Source organism: Gambusia affinis, linkage group LG20 (assembly GCF_019740435.1).
Source record: "Gambusia affinis linkage group LG20, SWU_Gaff_1.0, whole genome shotgun sequence".
Lineage (NCBI taxonomy): Eukaryota > Metazoa > Chordata > Actinopteri > Cyprinodontiformes > Poeciliidae > Gambusia > Gambusia affinis.
Genome location: NC_057887.1, coordinates 2,967,709 through 2,989,949, shown reverse-complemented (window position 1 = coordinate 2,989,949; position 22,241 = coordinate 2,967,709). Strand labels below are relative to the sequence as shown.

Below are 22,241 nucleotides of genomic sequence, written 5' to 3'. Positions count from 1 at the left end.
TAAAAATAAGATGAAGCCCCAAATGATAGAGAACAGCACCAAGTGAGGATAACATCAGCTGAGGAGGCCAGATGGAGGAGAGAGAGTGAAATCAGAGAGAGTGGAGGAGGAATATGAGAAGCTGTGTGTGTGTGTGTGTGTGGAGCAGGGAGGTTCATCTCTCTGTGAGCTGCAGGAGCAGGGGGAGAAACATTGACATTTTTATCTTTCCATTGAATTTAATCTGCGTGATGGACGAGCTGCCAGCGCTTTAATTTTCCTCACACGAATTATCCCAGTCTGCCTACCTCTGTCTGTTTGTGCTGCACACACACACACACACACACAGAAACACACACAGACGCACACAATACACACCAGTGCTGAAATCCAGCATGAGAATGACTGACTGATGTCTCTTCAGTGTTTTCTATGACACTCCAGCTCCTGTAAATCACATAAATGGAATAAAGACATAAATATAAACGATTTGGTATGAATGTTGCTCTATTAGCATCCATATTGTCTTAATATGTTTTGAAAAGATGCATGTATTGAAGCTGACAACACTCTGACACACACACACACACACACACACACACACGTGTAACAGGAAACCAAGACTCGTTCATTTGCATGATCCCCGAGCCCAGGCCTCCTCAACACCCCCCAAGTTATTGGATGTGGCAATCCGCCATGACAGATCGCCAGTCGCGCCTAATAGTTCTTTAATGACTTCATTAAACTGTGTTGTGCGGCATATGATTGTGCTGCCAATTTGTCAGTGCGGGTAATGTCTGGGCACTGGGGATGCCCCACTTTTATTTGTGAATTAATTGGACATGGGCTCTGCCGCTGCCTTCCGCCCCTTCCTCCCCCCTGGTGGCAAACACAAGACTGATTCCCAATCAGGCCCACAAGCAGGGCTGGCCCAGATCTGCTGAGCAGCTTAACACACATGTACACAAACCTCCTCCAAAGCTGAGCGCTGTCAGACGGCCTGGACCCTTACTAAGACGTAATTATGTCATAAGCAGAAATGGAGACGGAGGATATTTTTTTGCTGTTTTTAATGTGGGGAGATAAAAAAGCAACTTCCTTATAAGTGTCGATAAGCCCTGGGAAGGAACACATTAACATGATCACAGCAGGGTCGTCGTCTCACGTTGTGGCAAGCTGTGCTTAGCGGCAGCATAATGCAGGATCAGACTTCCAGCCCCCGCCTTCCTGCTTGCCTTAATGTTCTCCCAGACGGGGAGGCCTGTCTGTGGGCTGATGAATGAGCTGCAGCACAGAGCTGTGCTTTCCCCTCTTTGGCCCCAGTCCACAGCCGACCTGCTATCAGAGACAGAGACTTCCTAACAGGCCTGGCGCGCCGACCCTCTGTGGTCAAGGATCGGATCGAGACAAGAAAATTCTGATCTCGGGTCGGAAAGAGGAGACAATGCAGGTTTACCACGGGGAGATGGAGATAAGAGAGCTGATAAGAGGTGGTTGGTTTAAGGTTAAGGAGTGTTTATAAGGCTTCTCCTGATCAGGTTCCCTTGGTCACAGATACTGATCAGTTACTTAGGCAAAGGTCTTGGCCAATACCAAGACTAGGTAGATAAGGAATACTGTATATGTTTGCTTCTGTTGCAGTGCTGAAAGGCTTTTCACTGTGTGATAATCCACATTAAGGTATATTTGGTATTTGAACTATTAAAATGGGCTGTGGTGTTTTAGGGAGGCCTCAAAGTGTTTGCAGATTGTAGCTACTGGCGAACAGTGTGGTCACTAACCCCCATGAATACCTGGGGGTTTGTCCAAAAGGGGCAATCCAACAGGCCACAAGGCACTATTGACCAGGAAAGGACACAAAGCCACAGTTCACAATTGCAGAGACAATTCTTGCAACAATTTTTGATAACGATGTTTTAACATAGTTTGATGAACCGCTATGCTAATGCTAGCCGGATAAAACACCAGTTCTGTGTTGTGACTATTTGTCTTGTGTGAAAATCTTGTGTAAAAGGTTAGTCTGCTTCTTAATGCTGTAGAGTATCTCCATCATTACAAAGGACCAAATGTTTGGGGGAAACCCCAGAATCTTTAGGTCAACAGAAAAAACACTAGACACTAGTAAAACTTTCCAAGTGTTGCTTTTCAGAAAAGCTCATTAATTCTAAAAATGAATTAATACACTAATAACATATCAGGAGTTGAGTTGTGTCAGCAGCTCTGTTACCAGTCATTTAAAACGGCCTTCATTGGGACATTCTTAACATCCGCCATGTTTATCTGTAGAGAAGAAAGCAAAGCGAGAGAATGACTGGGAAAGTGAGAACATGTTGTAAACCAAGAGAGAGAGAGAGACGAGGAAACGAAAAGGCTGGAGGCTTTTCCCCCGTTATGGGCGCTACAGCCGAGCCTTTTAAAACCATTACAGGCAGGATATTTGTCATATTATGTTATTACATTAGCTGGGACCCCTAATGAAAGTTGTGGCAATTTGTCAGCCTTATGGATAGCTCCATCCCCCTCTACTATTTATCAACTTGCTCCCCATCTCACCCAATCTACACACACATACACACACACAGCCTAATCAGAGCCGGCGTGGATAGGCTGGGAGATATGGATCGGCCTTGTAATGGGATTCCAATGCTAAACACCCGCCCCGTGTTTTTTGTCATTTGGGGTGATCATGCTCTCAGCCAGATCGCCTAGAGGGAAACAACAGTGGATTATGTCGAGCTTTCTTTTCCTCCTCCTTCTTATTCCCTCTCCTCACACCATTAGCGCAGCCGTTCCTGGATGCAGCTGTCTCACAACATTTGTCTTTCAGCCTCTGATAACAAAAGGAGCCGTTTCTGCCGCCCCGCCGCACACAATATCACGTCTTTAAGGCCTTTGACTTCTGCTTTCTTTAGCTCCTGTCAGGAGATTTTAATCATGTCTGAATGGGTTTAAAGATTTGCATGATATTCAGGAATTCCCTTTGGAGGAAAATTATTATTTGTTGTTTTGTTTTTTTTCCAATTGTGTTTTTAAAGATACATACAGCGCCTTGCAAAAGTCTTCCTACACCTTGGACTCTTTCCTTTTTGTCACAACCACAAACTTGACCTCAATTTTATTGGGTCTGCATGTGATAAACAATCAAAAAGTAACACATAATTGTGAAGTGAAATAAAAAAAAGTTGTAATTGTATTGTTCTTTAGGGGTTACTAGATGTCACTATATATCTATTTATATAGTGACATCACTGGATATTTCTGATTGCCCTATTGGATTTAACAAAAATGTTCTTGCACTTGCAGTGACTAGCCAGTAGTAGATGATGTATTGTAAGATGCACTAGTGTCCACTTCAGTGGTCTGTGGTCATTTATAACATGAAAATCCACAAGAAACACAAGGAAATGGCTTTTAGATAGCTGTCCACTGCTGTGACTGACCGCTATATGTTATAAAACATTCTAACAGTCGATGCCTCCTTAGTTTGTAGCGTTGTCTGAAAGTGGGTCTCTGTCCAGAATCTGGTGCTGCTTGGGGAAAAGGTTTGTGCTTGCTGCTGTAAACATGTCCTCCCATATGCGACCCGTTGTCATGTAACCCTTGTGTTTTCTTTGCTCTGGGCAGCGGTGAGGAATGACCGGAACAAGAAGAAGAAGGATGAGAAGAAGCAGGAATGCACGGAGAGCTACGTGCTGAGTCCCGACACGGAGCAGATGATCGACAGGGTTCGCAAGGCGCACCAGGATACTTTCCCCTCTCTCTGCCAGCTGGGCAAATACACTACGGTCAGTGAGTGGAAGTATAGCCATCTGTGTGTTATTTCAGCTTTTTTTTTTTTTCTTAATGTTGTGTAAGCCATTGTCTGACCTGCTAATGATCTTCACAGTCTAACAGCTCAGAAAGGCGCGTGTCTTTGGACATAGACCTGTGGGACAAGTTCAGCGAACTGTCCACCAAGTGCATCATAAAGACGGTGGAGTTCGCCAAGCAGCTGCCGGGCTTCACGACGCTCACCATCGCCGACCAGATCACTCTGCTCAAAGCCGCCTGTCTGGATATTCTGGTACAAATGTTTACTCATCGGTTCAGAATTTCACATCAGATTTGAGTTATTTAAATGACTATCTCCTCAAAACGATTTATTTTATTTTATTTTTTTTTCTCTTTTCCAGATATTGCGCATCTGTACACGTTACACACCAGAGCAAGACACCATGACCTTCTCAGACGGCCTCACGCTAAACCGAACCCAGATGCACAACGCCGGCTTCGGTCCCCTCACTGACCTGGTGTTTGCCTTCGCCAACCAGCTCCTGCCTCTAGAGATGGACGACGCAGAAACGGGGCTCCTTAGCGCCATCTGCCTGCTGTGTGGAGGTAAACCAGAGCTAGCATTAGATTTGATTTCTATTTCTTTTGGCCCTCCAGCTCGTCAGAAAAGTTTGTATTTTCTTCAAAAAGCTAATGCATGAAATTCACTGCCTGCCTCTAGTGGAGTATTATGTTTTATGTCTTTTTTTCTTTCTTTTTTTTTGTAGATCGGCAAGATTTAGAAGAAGCAGACAAAGTGGACATCCTGCAGGAGCCCCTGCTGGAGGCCCTGAAGATTTATGTACGGAAGAGGAGGCCCCACAAACCTCACATGTTCCCCAAGATGCTGATGAAGATTACTGATCTGAGGAGCATCAGTGCTAAAGGTCTGTTGTTCCTCACATGTAGAAACATCTCATCTTCACATCTGTCATGTTTAGCTTTCAACTGCTTTGGTTTTACTTGCAAATCGGGTCTGTCACTATTAGGACTTCTTTGATACAAATTCCAATCAGTTGAGAACAGTTTGCATAGAGATAGTGTCAGGTAATTCATTCAAACTGGTGGCACAACCTCATTTAACACAATGCTAGTTTTGTCATGTTATTCAGCATATACATAAGTTGACGCTTAAAGACACTGTAGTTCATTCAGCTTACATCTTGCTATTTTATGTAAAGCAGTGCTAGAAGTGCTAAGCTAATGTTAGCATTAGCCTAGTGACTCAGCCGCCACCAAAACTTACAGAAAGTAAATTTGTCTTGCTTCATAAACACGCTTTGCTTCGTACGTGATCAAATTTAATGCCTGGTGTTTCAGCTGCTTTCTGGAGTCTGAGGCAGGTCACATGACACAGACAGACTGAAGGCTTATTGCTAAAGACAAACTGACCAGAAATTCCATAGTTCAGCAAATTAAAGTGTTGTCATTAAAAACACCTTAAAAAGTGCTTGAGGCTAACGGTAACCAGCGGCTAACGTAGCTAGCTAGCTTTTTTGCGTCTATTATGGAAATTTACCAGTTGGCTGAAAGAAGTTTGTACATTTCTGTGGAAATACAAGTCTTAAATTCCATTCACATTAGTCTTAAAAGGTTCAACTGTCTACAGGTTTCGGCCTGTAAACGCCCTGCTAAGGCAGATGTCTGGAATTGAGATTTTTGGTACTGATCGTAAAACAAAAAAAGAATGAATAAATGGACAAAAGTTGAGGTTGCCTTGTGCATCCATCCTGTCTGCAGGAGCGGAGCGCGTCATCACACTGAAGATGGAGATCCCTGGATCCATGCCGCCTCTCATCCAGGAGATGCTGGAGAACTCTGAGGGCCTGGAGAGTGGCGCTGCAGGCAGCAGGCCCAGCGGCGCCCCCCCGGGCAGCTGCAGCCCCAGCCTGTCCCCCAGCTCGGCCCAAAGCAGTCCAGCCACACAGTCACCGTAGAGACGGCCCTCTCGTTTTCATCGTTTTCTTCTCTTCATGTCGTCTCCAAACAGAAAGGAGGGGGGGAGGAGCAAAGGAAGGTGGGCTTCGATCCTAACTGCTGATCACAGAAGACTGGCGGAGACGCCTCCTTCTCTCCACCACACCCCCATCCTCCCACCACCCGACACAAGTCCACATCTCCTGATCTGCTTGCTGTCACCGTGGAACACTGTCCAGACAGGAGGGGGGAGGGGTTGGTTTAGACTGGGACGGACCGGACTGGACCGGACCGGACCGGGACGAGAGATGAACCCCGTAACCACAGACTCCTCCTCCTTTTCCTCCACCTTCCTCAGAGTCACAGACGTTAACAAGTCCGGATGCAGCGACCTGTTCTGAATGAGTGAGAGCAGCACAACAGGACGAAGACATGGACATGGACATGGACATGGACATGGACATGGACATGGACATGGACATGGACATGGACATGGACATGGACATGGACATGGACGGAGACTGACCTGACAAACACCAGACACTTTGATGTTGTTCCTCTACAGACTACAACTTTGATCGTTGAAGACCCCACTCCTCAAAAGACTCTGGGTCTTTCCTCTGTTTTTTTTTTTTTCTTTTGTGTTTAATTTTCAAGCAAACAAAAAAAAAAAAAACAACAACCAGATTTTGTACAAAAGATATATAAATATATATAGAAGAGTTAAGGAACTATGGTGCTTGGCGTGTCCGGGAGCGAACGGCAGGCTGACACCAGGACGAGTTTACCGCGCTGAGATTAGAACTTGTTGTACTCCTTCACTGTTTGAATCTTTTTCATACCTATCAAAGAATAATGAGAGACGTTTCCGTTTCACGTTTGTATATTATTCTTAATAACAGGAAGATAAACAAGAAGAAAAAAAAACAAAAAAAAAAAAAGACATTGACATTTCTCTGGAGTCGTACACAAACACAGAAACGTGCACAAGAAAACGATGAACATCAGCTACTATTCCAGGTTGGATTTGTTTTCCCTTTAATCTTTTTTTTCCCTGTTCTGTTTTCTTCTCTAGAGAATGAAAAAAAAACTGATTGTATGAACTTGGTTGTATGATATTGTCACAGGTCCTTTCAAGAAATCAAATTAATGAAGAGTCATTATTAAGGTGTATTTTCAGTGGCTTTGAGTTTGTGTATATAAGCTGTATTCATTTCTTTAAAACTATGAAGAGTTTTAGGCCTCACATGATTTTTTTTTTTAATTCCTCTTTTTGTGTTTTGTTCTAGTTTTTGTGATTCAAGAAAATACATTTTTGAGCACATTTTACCGAAGGAAGTTGTTTTCATGCTTTGTGTCCTACTGGAGCGTGTTGGACGAGCCCCTCCACCCGTCACTGTTCACACACCGATTCAAACATCTGCCCCTTCCATTCTGCAGCCGTGTGTCTTCATGCTGTACAGAATGATAGCTAGGCATGGGCCGCTGTGATGTCATCACCGTCTGACCTGAGAAATGCCGCCATATCAAAGTGTTTTGCACAAAAACGTTTGTGTCAACAGGTCAAGGAAAATGTTATTTCTGGGCACATTAAGATGAATATGATCATCTCCGTCTGCTTTGTCAGGAATAAAAGTGCATTTTTAATTCCATTTTTAAGAATTAACAACATTTATTTGTTGGTTAATTTCATTTTGATTCAGTCTGACAGATTTAGATAACAAATTATTTTTATCCATGTTATTCAAGCAGTTTTCAGACAGGAAGTGAGGCATTTCTCTAAAGATTGTAAATATGTAAAAGCAGCATCATTTTTTTCTGTTTGTTTAAATTCTGGCCCAAAAAAAAAAATGGCATGTTGAAAATTAGCTGTAACCTCCATAATATAGGAAAAAGCAAACTTCCTATTTAAGACCTCCTTGCCATCACCCTAATGTTTAGCTCCCTCCACAGATTCTCTGTCAGATATCAGAATGTGAATATTGCTTCCAGTCAGCAGAAACATATTGGTAACTTAAACAAAACAACACAAACTGCCGGGGATGTGAATCATTTTAGGTTTAACTCCAGTTTCAACACGATGTTGCACTCCTTTCATTTCCCCATCGTGACTGTTGCTGGTTTTTGTGACTGGAACTATTTCCAAATTTCACCTCATTTCTTGTACCCAGAAAAAAAAGCATAACTGTTTTTTCAGCCAGCTGATTGGAGGAAGAGTATAAGGTCATCAAATAGAAATAGTATGCAAAAAAAACATCAAGTCTTACCAAGTATATTTGGTCTAGTTTCTTGTGCAAATATCTTAGAACACTTGAAATCAGACGAAACTAATTTTAAAGTAACTTTTCAGCAAGAAATGGGATCTTGTTTTAAGTAAATAATTCACTAATATTGATGAAGAAGTACTGGTTCCACTGGGAGATTATTTCACTTATAACGTGGGAAAAATGACGTGTTAGAAGTGAATTAATTTACCACTTTTTCATCAACATTAATGAATCATTTACTTAAAACAAGCTCCTATATCTTGCTGGAAAGTTAATTGTAATTTAGTTTTGTCTTATTTAAGATATTTGCGCCGTAAACTAGACCAAAAAAAAAAAAAGACTAGGTAAGACTTTGTGTTTTTTCTCTATGGGACATTTTAACCATCACTCACATAAATAAATACTACGTCACTATTATTTTCTGTTAATGCGCTCCTGTCTGGTGTTTAAACCAGTTAAACCCGTTCTCTGAACTCCAGTAACCGGTTCTGTCTCGACAGGTCCAGCAGAACCACACCCCGTCGGTGTTCTGGCCTACATTGATCCCGCTAGCCGGCCCATGCCTATAGTTAATAAATTAAACACTCCTGTCAGAGCACAGCTTTCGTTTTTTGTTTTTATTTTTATTTTTATATTTTACATTGTAGCCGAAAAAACCCGAACAAAGATGGCGAGTAAGACGGCTCGTGGGGCGAAGGAGGCTCGGCCCAGCCCCAGCAGGTCAGCTTCAGAGAGAGTTCTCATGTGAGGGAGGGTGTATTATTACACTCCGTGTTAAACACACAAGTGTTTAAATACTTGTATTAATGTGAGGGAGTGTGTATGCGCTCTGTATTAAACACTTGCCATGTTCTCGGTACTCTGAATGAACGGGTTTGCGTTGAACGGGACGGGACTGGATTGTAGTTGGCGTCTGTCAGAGAAGGTTCCAGACAGAAGTTCTCCCCAGAACCAATCAACTTTCAGAACAAATGTGCGTCAGATCCGGAGCAGGCGGGCGCCCACTCATTCACACTAAAAAAAAACGTCTTCACCGTGAACAACGCGCCATCCGGACCGTCGTTACTGTACCGCACCAAATGTCTCAGGAAGGAATCATTTATGTGTGCTTGGCCTGTTGCTTGTTTTTGTTCTGTGATGCGATCTCTAAAGCCTCCAATCACAAATGCATATGATGTGTACACACTTCTGCTACTGAGCCCCATCCCGCTCCCCCCCCCCCCCCCTCCTGTCGAAACCCCCCCTGCACACACACCCCCACACCCGAATATTTCCTCCAATCACCCACCTTTGTTAAAGCCTGGCCCGCCAGGACTCGTGCAGAGACTCGGACTCTGAACCTCTCGATGTTGCAACATAGGAAGCCAGTGTGAAATCTCTCTGAATCATTTGTACCTATATATATATATATATATATATATATATATATATATATATATATATATATATATATATATATATATATATATATATATATATATATATATATATATATATATATATATATATATATATATATATATATATATATATATATGCTTTCATCATTTCAGGACTGTGTCCAGAACAGCGCACAATGCCCCGCCCCCTTTTCACAGAGAACAGACACACCGTCAGCTTGAGAAGTATGGAAAACGTTTCAGTTTTGTCAAGTTTATCAAGGAACTTTGGAAAAAAATAATAATAAAAAAAAGGATTTAAAAAAAAGTAATAAAATCAACATTTAATAATGAAATGTCTCTGTCTGCCATTCTTTTGGTAAATGTCAGTAAAATCTGTTCTTCTGTAGCCATTGCAAAGTGTGTAATTATGTAAATATTCATTGCATTCAATTCCAAAACTGAAATTATGAAGGTTATTATTACATAGTGATATGTTTTTAAGAGTTTATTCTGGTTCGTTTTTGTAAATATCTCCGGAATTTAGCTGGTAGTTGAGTACTGAAAATACACTTGAATTGAATTATCTGTTTAAATTCCAGTCTACATTATCATTTGGTAAACACAGGTAAACACATTCTGGCATGACTTTTCCAAACTTTGAGCAACCATTTTCAATATATTCTCAAATATAATCTTAATGTTGGTACACAATTAAGAAAAACGCCATGAAAAGTTGCTGGAATTGACTCTGTGTTGCCACAAGAAGTGTGTAGCTGTTGCACGGAATTCAGAGAAATTTCAGCATTTCATAAAACCAATATAAAAAGTTTTTCTAATAGAGAAATGCTATGTTATGGGTCATATAATAAGACTTCTGGCTTTACAGTTGTCCAACAGTCACTAACCAACACCGGAAAAGAAAGCCAAAAGAAACAAATCGCTCCAAGTGACATTAATTTGTTGACATTTTAATCTGAATACAGAAACACATCATCTTATTGGTTTTATCCTGATTTACTGCAACGGAGAAAGAGATGTCTTTGGTTTAGTCTGAGTATGAATATATAATATATGCGCTTCCTTAGTGTGGAAAACGTGCAAACTTATATGTTTTTATTTTGCCATGATGTATTTTTTTTATTATTATTTTTCTCTAGATGCTTAGATGATTACTCAGCATTGTACTTACTGACTTATTTGAGGTCGGGGGAATTGCTAAAATATTCCTGAGTACCTGAGTTTGCTGGGAACATTGTAGTGCGCTTACACTTTTTGGCCAGAAGATGGCAGTACTTGGTTTTGACTCATTGCCAGCTTTTATCAATCTCGGACCTGTCATGCTTGACAGATCTCAACTACTTATTTTTCCTCCTCTTTTTCAAAATATGTTAACGAGACTCTAACGCAGCTGAAATAAAAGACTTATGATTTACTAGTAGCTATTTCAAAAATACTTATTACTCAAGCCAGTCTAATATTTTTGTTTGTTTGTTTGTTTTGTTACCGTCTGTGACTTGATAAGTGATCCAGTAGCCATGAGGGCGCTAGAGGATGTTAAAGCTCCCCCTGTATTAGTTATAGCACCTCCAACTAAATATTTGCCATGTTTCCAAATGGCATAAATGCAGCTGTTTTTGTCCAACTCCCTAAATGTGAGCGATTGTGGTGGGAGATATTGGATTAACAGATCAACCTAAATCTCAATGTGTTTAATAATTACTGTCACGGATACGTTCTATATCAGGTCTGTTTGGTCTGATTTATTCAAAATAAGTATTTTTTTACCAAGTGTAAAAAAACAAAATCATGTATATTACGGACATGTGATTGGCAAATTCACTTGTGTTGCCTTCACCTCTAAATGTGGTTCAGCTTGTTAAAATAACTTTGCTGCTAAAACTTAATATGCAACGCAGTTTACTTTGCTGCGTATCTGTATGTGTTGACAATTGTAGGATAGCACCCTCAACCCGGAACCATGTCAAGCAACACTATTTTTTTTAAAGTGCGTAAAAATAATACTTGCGCCTTCTTCGCTGTAGTAGTTAAGCCCCGCCTTCCTCGTAAAGCTGATCTTAAGCCAATGAGAGTCCTTCGCGCGGAATTTCAAATATTTTTCAAATTCAGATTCTTTCCACGCAGTGAGATTGCTCCGCCACATTTGTAAACAAAGTAGTCCCTTTAATGAACCTATTATTAAAATTAGATTTTTAGCGTAAAAAATAACTCACTGTGAAATCACAGTAACATTTATGTCACTGTGATTTACATGAAACCTGCATAATCACAGAAATAACGTTGACATTTCTGTGAGTTTCTGTGAGTTTCTGTGCGCGTGAAGTTGTGCGGAGCGATTTTTGCAGCAACATTACGGAAGAGGACAGAGCACAAGGGACGGCTGTCCGCTGTAGTTAACGTTAAAGACTCGTCGGTAGGTAGGGTGGTTAGTTCTGTTTTTAGCCCGATTATTATGAAATTTTAAAATTAAAAGGTATTATAGTCTTTAGCAGGTTTATGTTTATGGATAGACGAAATACGAGGTACTTTTGAACGGATCTACAGGTAAGAGGTCACCGGTAATGATTGTTTAACGGCATTTTTTTTCCGTGTGTAAACTTCGATACGTTAGTCTTGAACGTCAATAGGTAACGTTGGAGCGAAGTGATAAAACTACGTGTCCTAAAGGGACACATTTCGTCTTGTAGCATTATTACCTGCTGAGAATATGTATATTCATCCCTCTTTTTGATAGTTTAGGCCACAAAGCCGAACTTGTGTCAACATTGCACGTGGGCCTCGGTACAGTGTTTTAACTCGAGCCTTTACAGCAATAAAGTGAAATACGGCGAAATTGCATTAATTTCAGTTATTTGTTTCGCTTCATGCTTCTAAGTTTTCCAGTACAATACGCCACATTACCACCGCTATGTTCAGCTCAAATTTGACTTCTCATTTCTCACACATTAACTTTTTTCTACCTTAACATTCTCAGGTAAACGCTGGGAAAATGCCTCTGCATGGTAAAATAGTGGTTATTAAGAGGAGTGGAGGAGACGGGACTGAGTTTCCTCTGACTGCGTCGTGTTTGTTTGGAAGGTGAGCTCAAATAATTAATGTTTTCTATGTTTTTTGTTTTTTACGTAGAAGAACTTATAAAACAGCAACGGTTCTTCCCATAGAAATATGGAAGATAAAAGAAGTGTGGATGAATGTTTGCAATTTCAGACTTCATTCTGCATGACAAGCACTAAATTTATTACCTATCCCATGTATCCTTCCACTTGTAGCAGCCAGATGTTTCTCTCTCATCCTCTAAATATGAATCAATAGTAATGTCTAAGTATTTGTTTGTAAATTACCTTCCATCCAGTTATTTATCCTTTGTCTCTCTGAGTCCGTTTCTGTTGCTGTGTGTCCATCTTGGCTTTCTTTTCATCCTTTCACTTTGTGATTTTCGCAGCTTTTATATTTAAAGTCTGCCAGCTGTAAAAAAAATATCAAAAATATGCATTTTTTACAACAAGGAAAGCATAGAAGCCAATTTTTGAGGAACAAGAAGCACAAGTTCTGTTCCTGTTGTCAAGGCGAGCGAATATACAATCAACTTTGTCTTATAAAGTGAATCCTTTTTATTTATATTTTCTTTTTTAAATTACTTGTAAATTTTATGCACAAATGTACATACACATCTTACAAAAAAAAAAAAAATTACCTACACAGTTGCACATTTCTTTTGATTTATTTTTTTCTTGGAAACAGCAAAAATATACATCTAGTTTTTTAGTTTTATTATTATTATTATTATTATTATTATTATTATTATTCTAAATGTGACCTCTAGATGTATTTTTGCTGTCCATTCCATTTCACTGTCAACATATTCTCTGTGAAATGTCCCACTTGTTGACGTGTTCCCCTCTGGTCTTGCAGGAAGGCCGAATGCGACATTCGTATTCAGCTTCCTCAGGTCTCCAAGGAGCACTGCAGGATTGACTTGAATGAAAATAAAGAGGTGAATGCTCCTGCAAATATCGTTTGTCCTGTCTTTACGCGTTTCATGTTGGATGCGCTTTGAGCTGATTGTTCTTCGCCTCCCCTCCAGATCATTTTGACCAACCTGAGCTCAGCCAATCCGACGCGGGTCAACGGCGAGGCTCTGAGTCAGTCTGAGCGCTTGAAGCACGGCGATGTGATAACTATTGTCGATCGTTCTTTCAGGTAAGCAGGAAAGTGAAAATGTTGCAGTAAGACAAATTTTCTGTCTTTCTTATTTTGTCAGGTTTCTCTCAAACCTTTACTGAGCACAACAGTGGTGGCCATTTATCAGCAGTGATGTTATAATGTGGACGTGTTCAATTAGCTTGCACAGAAATGAATTGATTTGTTTCAAAATGACATAAACTGAACTTAACGTGATCATGCTTCAATTTCCAACAGCCTGATGAGGAATTGTGTGATTTATTTATTTATTTATTTATTTTTCTGACAATATTTCAGGTTTGAGTATGCGCCTACACAAACACCGAAGAAGAGGACTTCTTCTGGGGCCAAGTCTGAAACCCTTAAGGTGATTTTAGCTTTTTAGATTCTGTCAACATTGCCTGGTAATTAACAAATGTCTGAGGCTTCACTTCTGATAAAATAAAAGTCATTTAGAGATATTTTAACGTGTTTAGGTTCTTCGAGATCAGCAAGTGGCTCACAGTGTTGTTGCCGCGGACGCAGGAGAAAAGAGAATCCCTGAAGTCTCTACAGGTAACACTGTTAACTTCAGTCTCATGTTTGTGCTGCATGTTTGGTTGGTAGATAAAAATTGACCAATCTAAAATAAAAATCCAAACTCCAGATGACAAGTAGTACCAGGTTCTTTCTCGGTTTGCATGGAATGAGAAATTAGTCACTTAATAAAAGAAGACGGTTTAATGTTAAATGTTTGTGTTCACTATTTATTTCTCGTTTGAATGGAGGTGCTTTTTGAAGATAAATATCTTTGCTTTTCCACATTCTGCTGGGATTTTAACTGTCTGACTTAACTCACAGATAATTCTGCATTAATTTTACAACCAGGATGATTCACAGGTTTTGGGGACTCTGTGTTTCCTTAAATGGAGGGTTGAAACTGGCTGAGTCAAAACAGCAACAAGATTTTTTTTAAAACAAATAATTAAATACAGAATAAAGGTATGCAATCAATGTGTGTAAGATCTTATTCAGTGCAGAATTTGAGGTCATTAAGTAAAGGTATTGTGTATTTTTAACACTTTTGGAACTTTTGTGTGAACCTACATATTGTGATGAGGCTGCTACTCTTTTTATTACACTAAGAATATTTTTATTCCTGAAATATTGGTATTGTATTCTGTTTTAGATTTCTTTACGTATTTCAAACGGTTTTAAAATTGAAAGATATAAACGTTTTAGTGGGTTTTGTCTCAGTTGCAAGGTATTTAATAACAGTGTTATTGTATATATTCCCTTTTCTATAATGAGTAGAGAGCCTTATTGCAAGTTAGGAACTGATTAAATCCCTACATGGAAAACATCTGTGACGCGTTAATTCAACTATGATGTTGGATTGCTTTGTCCCACACAAATAAGTCGCTGTAGTGGTGCAGCTTCTCAGTAGTAGACGATCCAAACGTGTCCCAAACTATGAAATTGAGATTTTGCTCACATGTCCCAATATGTGACCAACTTAAACAACTGAGGTAAAGCTTCGAAAATGACAGTGAAGCTGGCCCGCACTTACTATATGTAAAGATCATTTTCATATGTTTGTTATATGTGGTTTATGTTTATTCAGTTAAAATGTTAACTACAACAAAACATAACTCGCCTCCAAATCATAGTGCATATTTTGGAATTAAAGATTAGTTGTGGTTGACATTTGCTGGTTTTGTCCCTCTGTCACCCAGAAGTGAGAGAAGTTACTGGAAACAGAGTTTTCAGCATTGCTTAATGTCCCCAATTATTTCCGATACATTATTTCTTTTTGCAACTGCATAAAAGCAAAGTCTAAACATGAAGCTGCTAGAAATCTACTTGCAGCAGATCAAACATGAACCGGATGTGTGCTTTTATTGTGAAAACATCATGTAAATGGGGGTACCGTAATGTCTTGAGCTGTAGCGCATGTGAATATTGTGTGTGGGACTTTTTGAAGAGGCGGCTAGCTTTACCACTTTAAAGTCTTAAACGGCATTTGGAACGACGAGTCAGAGCTGCAGGGCAGCTTTTACAAAGATAAAGTCCACCTCTGTTCTTTTGTGTTTAGCATGGTTGTTTTGAGTTCCTTTCTATTTGGTAAGAACAATTAAATGGAAAATTATGTTTGACAGTAACTTTGTGTAAAAATATATTTTTGTTTTGCTTTTTAGACCCTCATCTCAAAGATGGAGCTAACTATAACAACATCCAGCGATCCTTGGAGAAAACCTTGGAATTGGAGTCCCAGGAAGATGAGAAGAACTCGCCATTCAGTGATCTGTATCAAATGATCAAAAAGTCGTTGGATGTCAAGACTCCTCGCAAGTCTTCCGCAAGTGTGGTTCAGACACCGTCCTCAAAGTTCTGCACTCCGAGACCGGGTTCGGTTGCCAAGAAGAGTGAAAAAGGGGTCGTTTTCACACCCAAGAAGGAAGAAGATTCCAAAGGTAAAACCCCAGAGTGTGTTAAGAAACGGGGGAAGAGCTTCCAGGTTCCTTCTGCTGAGGGCCCTGGACCCAGAGTGGAAGAAGCTGGAAAGTCTGAAGGTACTTCACAGCAGAGAAGAATCTCAACTCCTCAGAAATTCACCGCCTCAGAGGTTATTAAGCAGATAACGGCTTCAGAATCTAAGTCACCGGTCAGAAGGAGAAGCAAGGAATGCACACCGTCTAAATCTGGTGTGTCCATGGAGCAAGAAGAGCAAGCTGGAAAATCTCCCAAACTGGAAAATCCACCAAAGAGATCTCCTAAAAACTCAGGATCTGCTGAAAAAGGTTTTGTTCCTTCTTTTATTTTTTGCATTAGCTCATATAAAACAATTAGTGGATTACCACAGCTTGCATTTAAGTTCATGCAAAGATTTATGTTTTTTCTTAGCGAAAATGTCCAAAAAACGCAAGAGCGAGGAGCTTGGGAAAGACCTGCCAAAACCAAACCTAAAAAGGAAACGAGTTTCCTTCGGAGGCCACCTCAGCCCAGAGTTATTTGACAAACGCCTGCCACCTGACTCTCCACTGCGTAAAGGGGCCAGTCCAAGGAGGAGTCTATCTCTCTATAGACCCAAACTGTCTCTTCTTAGGAGAGCTTCTGTCATTGGGTTGCTAAAAGTTAGTGACAAGCTTTTCTTCCTGAAGCTGTTGTTTTAGGTCATAAACATTTATTTAAAATGTTTTCAAATTTTTCCTTAGGAGCAGAGGACCCCGTCACCTAAGTTCAGAAAGAGTGCTTCTCCCAAGACTCCAACAGGGAAGGAATCACCAAAATCAAGGTCCACTTCCCCTGCTGAGAAGTCTCCCAGGTCCAAGTCAGCTTCACCCAAAGCCACACCTGGAAAAAAGTCTCCCAAGGCTGCAAGTCCAGCTCAGAAGACTCCCAAATCCAGGTCCGCTTCTCCCAAGGCTGCAAGTCCAGCTCAGAAGACTCCCAAATCCAGGTCCGCTTCTCCCAAGGCTGCAAGTCCAGTTGAGAAGACTCCCAAATCCAGGTCCGCTTCTCCCAAGGCTGCAAGTCCAGTTGAGAAGACTCCCAAATCCAGGTCTGCTTCTCCCAAGGCTGCAAGTCCAGCTCAGAAGACTCCCAAATCCAGGTCCGCTTCTCCCAAGGCTGCAAGTCCAGCTCAGAAGACTCCCAAATCCAGGTCCGCTTCTCCCAAGGCCTTGACCAGTGCAACACCAGTGAAAACATCTTTGAATTCAGGCATTCAAACCTCGTCCATCCAAGGTCGCTTCTCTGTCTCACGCATCAGGACCCCCTCTCCAACTACAGCAGTCGCTCAACAGATGCCTTTGCTTGCTGGTACCCCAAACATCCCTCTCAGGAGGAAGAGCATGAAGAGTGCCTCTCGGAGGACTTCAGGTGTTACCAGGAGTGCAGTAAAGGTCTTTCTGAGACAAAGTGGCATTTCACGGGCATCAATGAAAGGTGAGTTATATGCTGAAGTATGAAAGTAACTTTTGCTTCTTTGTGAGTACTATGTAAAGAACTTTGAGCTACTCAAAGCAGTCATATTTGTTCATTATCTGTGTTTCACTGACTCTTCAGCTCAAAGTTCCTGGGCAAATATTGTCAAATTTGGACAAACTAAGACGACAGCTGTTGCTCCAACTGAAAAGAAGATCATACAGAAACCTGTGAAGAAAGTTGTGTCCAAACCACAGGTTTGTTCTTTAGATTGATCTGTTCAAACTGTTATAAAACCCTAAAACCACAACTACTGCTGAAGTGTCTGGGTTTTCCCCCTTCCAATCTGTCAGACCCCTGCCAGGAAACTAAAAGGCCATACAAGCACTGGACATGCAGACTCCCCTGCCACTATCCTTGTTGGGAGAGCTCACAAAAGAATCATTGTACATCCTACTGGAGCTGCACCAAAAGTGGTCATGAATCCTGCACTGTTCAAAAAGGACATGAAAATGGATGAAGATTTAACAGGTAGCTGTAGCTTTCTCTGTCACCACAGATCACATGTTGTGGATTTCAGTTTTGCAGCTGATTGTATCTTTGAATTTCAGGACTCTCTGAGATGTTCAAAACTCCTGTAAATGAGAAGAGAAGAAGGTCTTTGGTCAGTGAGAGCAGTGCCAAGAAGACTCCAATAGCGACTTCTTCTATGGTAGAACCGTCGGTGCTGAACACCCCAGAGGAGCCAGGTAATTTGGCCTTTCAGGTGACGCTATTGAAGCAGACTAAAATCGTAATTATTTTTTGCCAAAACAAACTGTTCAGGGCTGAAGGTGTTCAAAAATTTAACTTGCCTTTCAGATGAAATGATGGTGTCTCCACTGAGTGTAGCTTCTACAGTAAAGAGTCAAAGGTACAACAGCGAGGCAATCCAGCGCCTTCTCAGTGGAGATGAAGAAGCAAGTTTTGTCTGTGATGCTCCTGCCTCGGACGTTTGTTCAGACTCTAAACACACAGATCCAAAGGCGGGCTCTCTTAAAACTCCCAAACAGAAGCCAGAATTACCTGCCTGTCTCACTGGGGTCAAGAGGATCATGAAAACACCAAGACAGAAGGCTGAGCCCATTGAAGATTTGAGAGGAAAACTCTTGAAAACGCCAAAACAGAAACCTGTGCAACAGGAATGTCTCACTGGAATCAAGAGGATCATGAAGACACCAAGACAGAAAACCGAACCTTTAGAGGACATCCGAGGAAATCTTTTGGTAACTCCTAAACAGAAAACTGAACAACCAGAGTGTCTCACTGGGGTCAAACACATTTTTGCAACTCCGAAGCAGAAGTTGGAACCTCTTGAAGACCTTCGGGGAAAACTGTTGAAGACTCCAAAAGCCAGACAGAGCTCTGACGTCAGCTTGGATGGTGTTAAGGAGCTTCTCCAGACACCAATCCACCAGTCCCAGATGCTGGGTCTTGCCACTGTTGAGAGAATGATGAAGACGCCCAAAGAGAAGACTGCTCCAGTTGTGGATGTGGCTGGTATGAAGAGGTTACCAAGAACTCCTAAACAGAGAGGTGAACCGGTAGAAGACAACTTTGGCATCAAAAGGCTGATGAAATCGCCAAGACCGAGAGGAAATCCACCAGTGGAAGACTTTGAGGGACTTCAGGAGCTCATGGAGGAGCCAGTGACCTACCTGACAGAGCAGCGGCCAGATAAGGTAATAACTGGAGCATGAACAATTGTAATGAATTATGAAAAATCTTTATATTGTATTTTGTCAAATGAATTTGTCTTATTGCTCTGTTTTAACAAGTATCTCTTGCCTTTCACATTTGTAGCCATCAGATGCCATGGAAACACAACCTCAAAGTGTCATAGAGAGCAATACAACTTCTACCAGCGCTTCTCTTGACAGAACATCTGTTCCGGGTAGGAGGGCAAAAGCTGCAGAACCCAAACAAGAGGAAACAATAGAACTGCTGGAACCTTCTCAAAATGCCATGGTGTCTGCACCAGCTAGAGGAAGAAGAGGAAAGAAACCTGAGACCAAAGCGCCACCTGCTGTTAGACACACCACAAGAGGCAGGAATGCAGAAATCCCTGAAAGCAGAAATGTTGAAGAAAGTCTTCCAGAGTCTCCAAAGGTTGCTATGAAAAGACGAAGACCTATCAAAAGAGCCCAAGAGGAGGCAATAGAGCTAGAGCAGAATCCTGCTGCAGAAGAGGTAGCGACCCCAGAACCTGAGATCAATTCAGTGCCAGCCATTGATGTACATGGAGGTCCAGCACTTGTAGAGAGAGCAGTGCTGAAGCCCAAACGAGGAAGAAAACCCAAACAACCTGAAGAACTGGCACAGCAGGAGCAGAACCTTCCTAAGAGTGAGTCATTCTTCAATGCATAATTTCCTGTTTAATCCTTGATGGCATTAACTGTTTACACCTGTTTAGTTTAGGAATATTGATACCGTTAAACTGACTTTAATCTTATTTTCAGATGCAGATAAAGACAAGAGTGATAACTCATCAGATGCTGAGCGTGTGAAGCTACCTGAAAAGGAGAACGCAGATACGGAAGTTGCAGAAACTAGCTTGACTCAAGCAAAATCCGTGAGAGGCAAAAGAGCTAAACCCGTGGAGGCTAAAGAAGCTGAGGATACACAGGAAGCCAAGGAGACCTCCAATGGGCCAGTTCTTCCTCCAGTCAGAGGAAGGAGAGGAAAAAAGATGGAACCAACAACACCTGTTGCTGTTAAACAGAACACAAGAACCAGAAATGCAAAGTCTCAAAACACTGTCGATCAGCCAGCTGTTGAAGCACAAGCGATAACTGAGATTTCCAATCAAGCCGTGACTCCTCAAGTATCAGAGAAGTCCAATGAAAAGACAACGGACCCTGAAAGTTCAGTACAAGTGACAACCAAGCCACTCAGAGGGAAAAAAGCTAAAGTAGCATCCACTGAACCCGAGAAAGATGAATGTCCTGCTGCAAATGCTGAAACTCCTCAACTCATTCCTTCTGTTGGTAAACCCAGGAGAGGAAGAAAACCCAAACCTGATGTTGAGGAGCCAGCTGAGGTGACAGAAGACACCTGTCTCCCCGTGGAGACCAAGCCTCCAACAAGGGCTAAAAGAGGAAGAAGTGCTTTATTAAAGGAGGACAAACAGATTGAGGATGACAAGGTGACTTCACAAGAGACCACCGAACATCAGGAGCCCCCTAAGAAATCACGGAGAACAAGAAAACCTGAGCAAGAGCCTCTAAAAACAAAGGAAGACATGATGGTCCCAGAAAAGGAACCTAGTGCTGAACAAAGTTCTGTTGCTGCAAAGCCCAGGAGAGGAGGACGGAAAGCTAAAGCAGATGCTGTCATAGAAACCCCTGTGAAGTCCTCAGTACGAATGGCTGACGCTACCGAGAAACCAAAACGAGGCAGAAAAGGACAACAAATCCCTCAGGAGACTGTCCCTGCCAAGATTCCTGAACATGAAGAGATCTCTGTGCCATCTCCTCAGGTCCATAAACCTAATCAAGCAACACAGTTGAAAGGCGAGGTTTCACAAACCACTCCAGCTAAGAGAGGCCGCCGGGGTACAGCTCTTCCTCTGGGGGAACCCAAACAAGAACCTGCTTCAGAACCAGTCATACCAGCAAAAAGAGGAAGACGGGCTGCGGCAAAGCCCAAAACGGATGATGGGGCCAGTGGTGAGGCAAATACCTCCGAAAGCTTGAAGGCTGATGCCCAAGACCCAAAGACGACCAAAAAGGCAGTCAAGTTCAAAAAGGACCTGGAAATCCATGAAATTCCAAAAGCTACGCCGGTGAAGGCCGTTCGAGGCAGGAAGACAAAAGTTCCAGACCAGGCTAACGCTAGCGGTAAAGACGGAACAAAGGAGGCCAGCAGCACTGAAGAGAAGACTCTCTCGGATGACGTCGTCGAGCCCCCCAAGAGAGGACGGCGAGGAGCGAAGGTTGCAGAGGTGGTGGAGGAAGATATTGGAGCACAGCAAAAAAACCGACGGGGGAGATCAGCAAAGAAATGACTTTTGTAAATACTTTTCATCCTAATTACGGTTTCCCCAAATGTTTTTTACGGTAATTCCCAATTTTAGGTGCGAGGGCATTTTAGAAGGTAGTTTTATCGACTGAAAATTAAGCACTGCCAATTCTTCAGTAATCCATGTTTTTAAACCTTTCATATTTTTGTTTGTATGGTTCTACAAATATATTGTTGCTGTGGAAAAAGATGTATTAAATTTTTTTTACTACAGTACAATTGTCCAATGGTCTCATTTTTTATTTACTGCTAAATGGTTCTCAAGGTGCATCAGACATGATAGTTTTGAAAGCTTTTGTATAAAATGTCAAAGCAATATTAGAAAATCATGAGATGTTAAATATTACAGTGATATTATTCTAATTAATGTTAGCTGTGTGTTTCCAGAATTATTTTGTACCTTTAGCATTAGGCTTCAAACAGACTTAATCTGGCCGCACAAGGAATATGCCAGCATAATGGGATATTATGTCATCATGGATTTAAGGTGTGCAGACTCTTAAATCCATGGAAAAAATACATTTGTACCAACAGCTTTGATTTTGATAATTAAATATAATAAATATATAATTTTAAAGTATGCAACACTGATTTTTCTAAACGATATTCAGATTGCTTGATGAAATATCAGGTAGTAAAGTTATAGTTATTAAACACTGACTGATTGGTTGTAATAATACAAATTTAAACCACAGGTTTGAATAGTTCCTATAGTTTATTG

The 22,241-nt window shown here is 41.3% G+C and overlaps 2 protein-coding genes across 10 annotated transcripts in view; both read left to right on the top strand.

Annotated features, from left to right (window-relative positions):
- Window positions 1-9,362, top strand: part of raraa (retinoic acid receptor, alpha a) — a 185,605-nt gene extending 176,243 nt beyond the window's left edge. For all 4 annotated transcript variants that reach the window (XM_044103663.1, XM_044103662.1, XM_044103664.1 and 1 more), the window contains 5 exons: window positions 3,604-3,764; window positions 3,866-4,042; window positions 4,152-4,356; window positions 4,518-4,676; window positions 5,530-9,362. In XM_044103663.1, coding sequence (XP_043959598.1) covers window positions 3,604-3,764; window positions 3,866-4,042; window positions 4,152-4,356; window positions 4,518-4,676; window positions 5,530-5,726 — 899 coding nt within the window. In that variant the 3' untranslated portion in view covers window positions 5,727-9,362. The remainder of the gene's footprint in view (window positions 1-3,603; window positions 3,765-3,865; window positions 4,043-4,151; window positions 4,357-4,517; window positions 4,677-5,529) is intronic.
- Window positions 9,363-11,701: 2,339 nt separating this feature from the next.
- Window positions 11,702-21,733, top strand: mki67 (marker of proliferation Ki-67). Of its 6 annotated transcripts, none has more exons than XM_044103657.1 (16): window positions 11,742-11,917; window positions 12,348-12,451; window positions 13,286-13,367; window positions 13,458-13,573; window positions 13,853-13,922; window positions 14,032-14,110; window positions 15,733-16,335; window positions 16,439-16,668; window positions 16,750-16,908; window positions 16,960-17,482; window positions 17,603-17,718; window positions 17,815-17,992; window positions 18,073-18,210; window positions 18,323-19,182; window positions 19,304-19,844; window positions 19,960-21,733. In XM_044103657.1, exons 2-16 carry the CDS (start codon window positions 12,363-12,365, stop codon window positions 21,504-21,506), a joined length of 5,331 nt encoding a protein of 1,776 aa, XP_043959592.1. In that variant the 5' UTR covers window positions 11,742-11,917; window positions 12,348-12,362; the 3' UTR covers window positions 21,507-21,733. The 6 variants fall into 6 exon arrangements, with proteins under 6 accessions (XP_043959590.1, XP_043959592.1, XP_043959594.1 ...); XM_044103659.1 differs by having other exon boundaries at window positions 16,750-17,096; window positions 17,199-17,482; XM_044103656.1 differs by having other exon boundaries at window positions 16,750-17,147; window positions 17,199-17,482.
- Window positions 21,734-22,241: the final 508 nt, after the last annotated feature.

Excerpts from the sequence above, each read along its gene's own strand:
- mki67 (XM_044103655.1), top strand. The coding sequence starts at position 12,363 with ATGCCTCTGCATGGTAAAATAGTGGTTATTAAGAGGAGTGGAGGAGAC. Across the intron at positions 17,483-17,602 it reads TTCACGGGCATCAATGAAAG|CTCAAAGTTCCTGGGCAAAT; the intron begins GTGAGTTATATG and ends CTGACTCTTCAG. Across the intron at positions 17,719-17,814 it reads AAGTTGTGTCCAAACCACAG|ACCCCTGCCAGGAAACTAAA; the intron begins GTTTGTTCTTTA and ends CCAATCTGTCAG.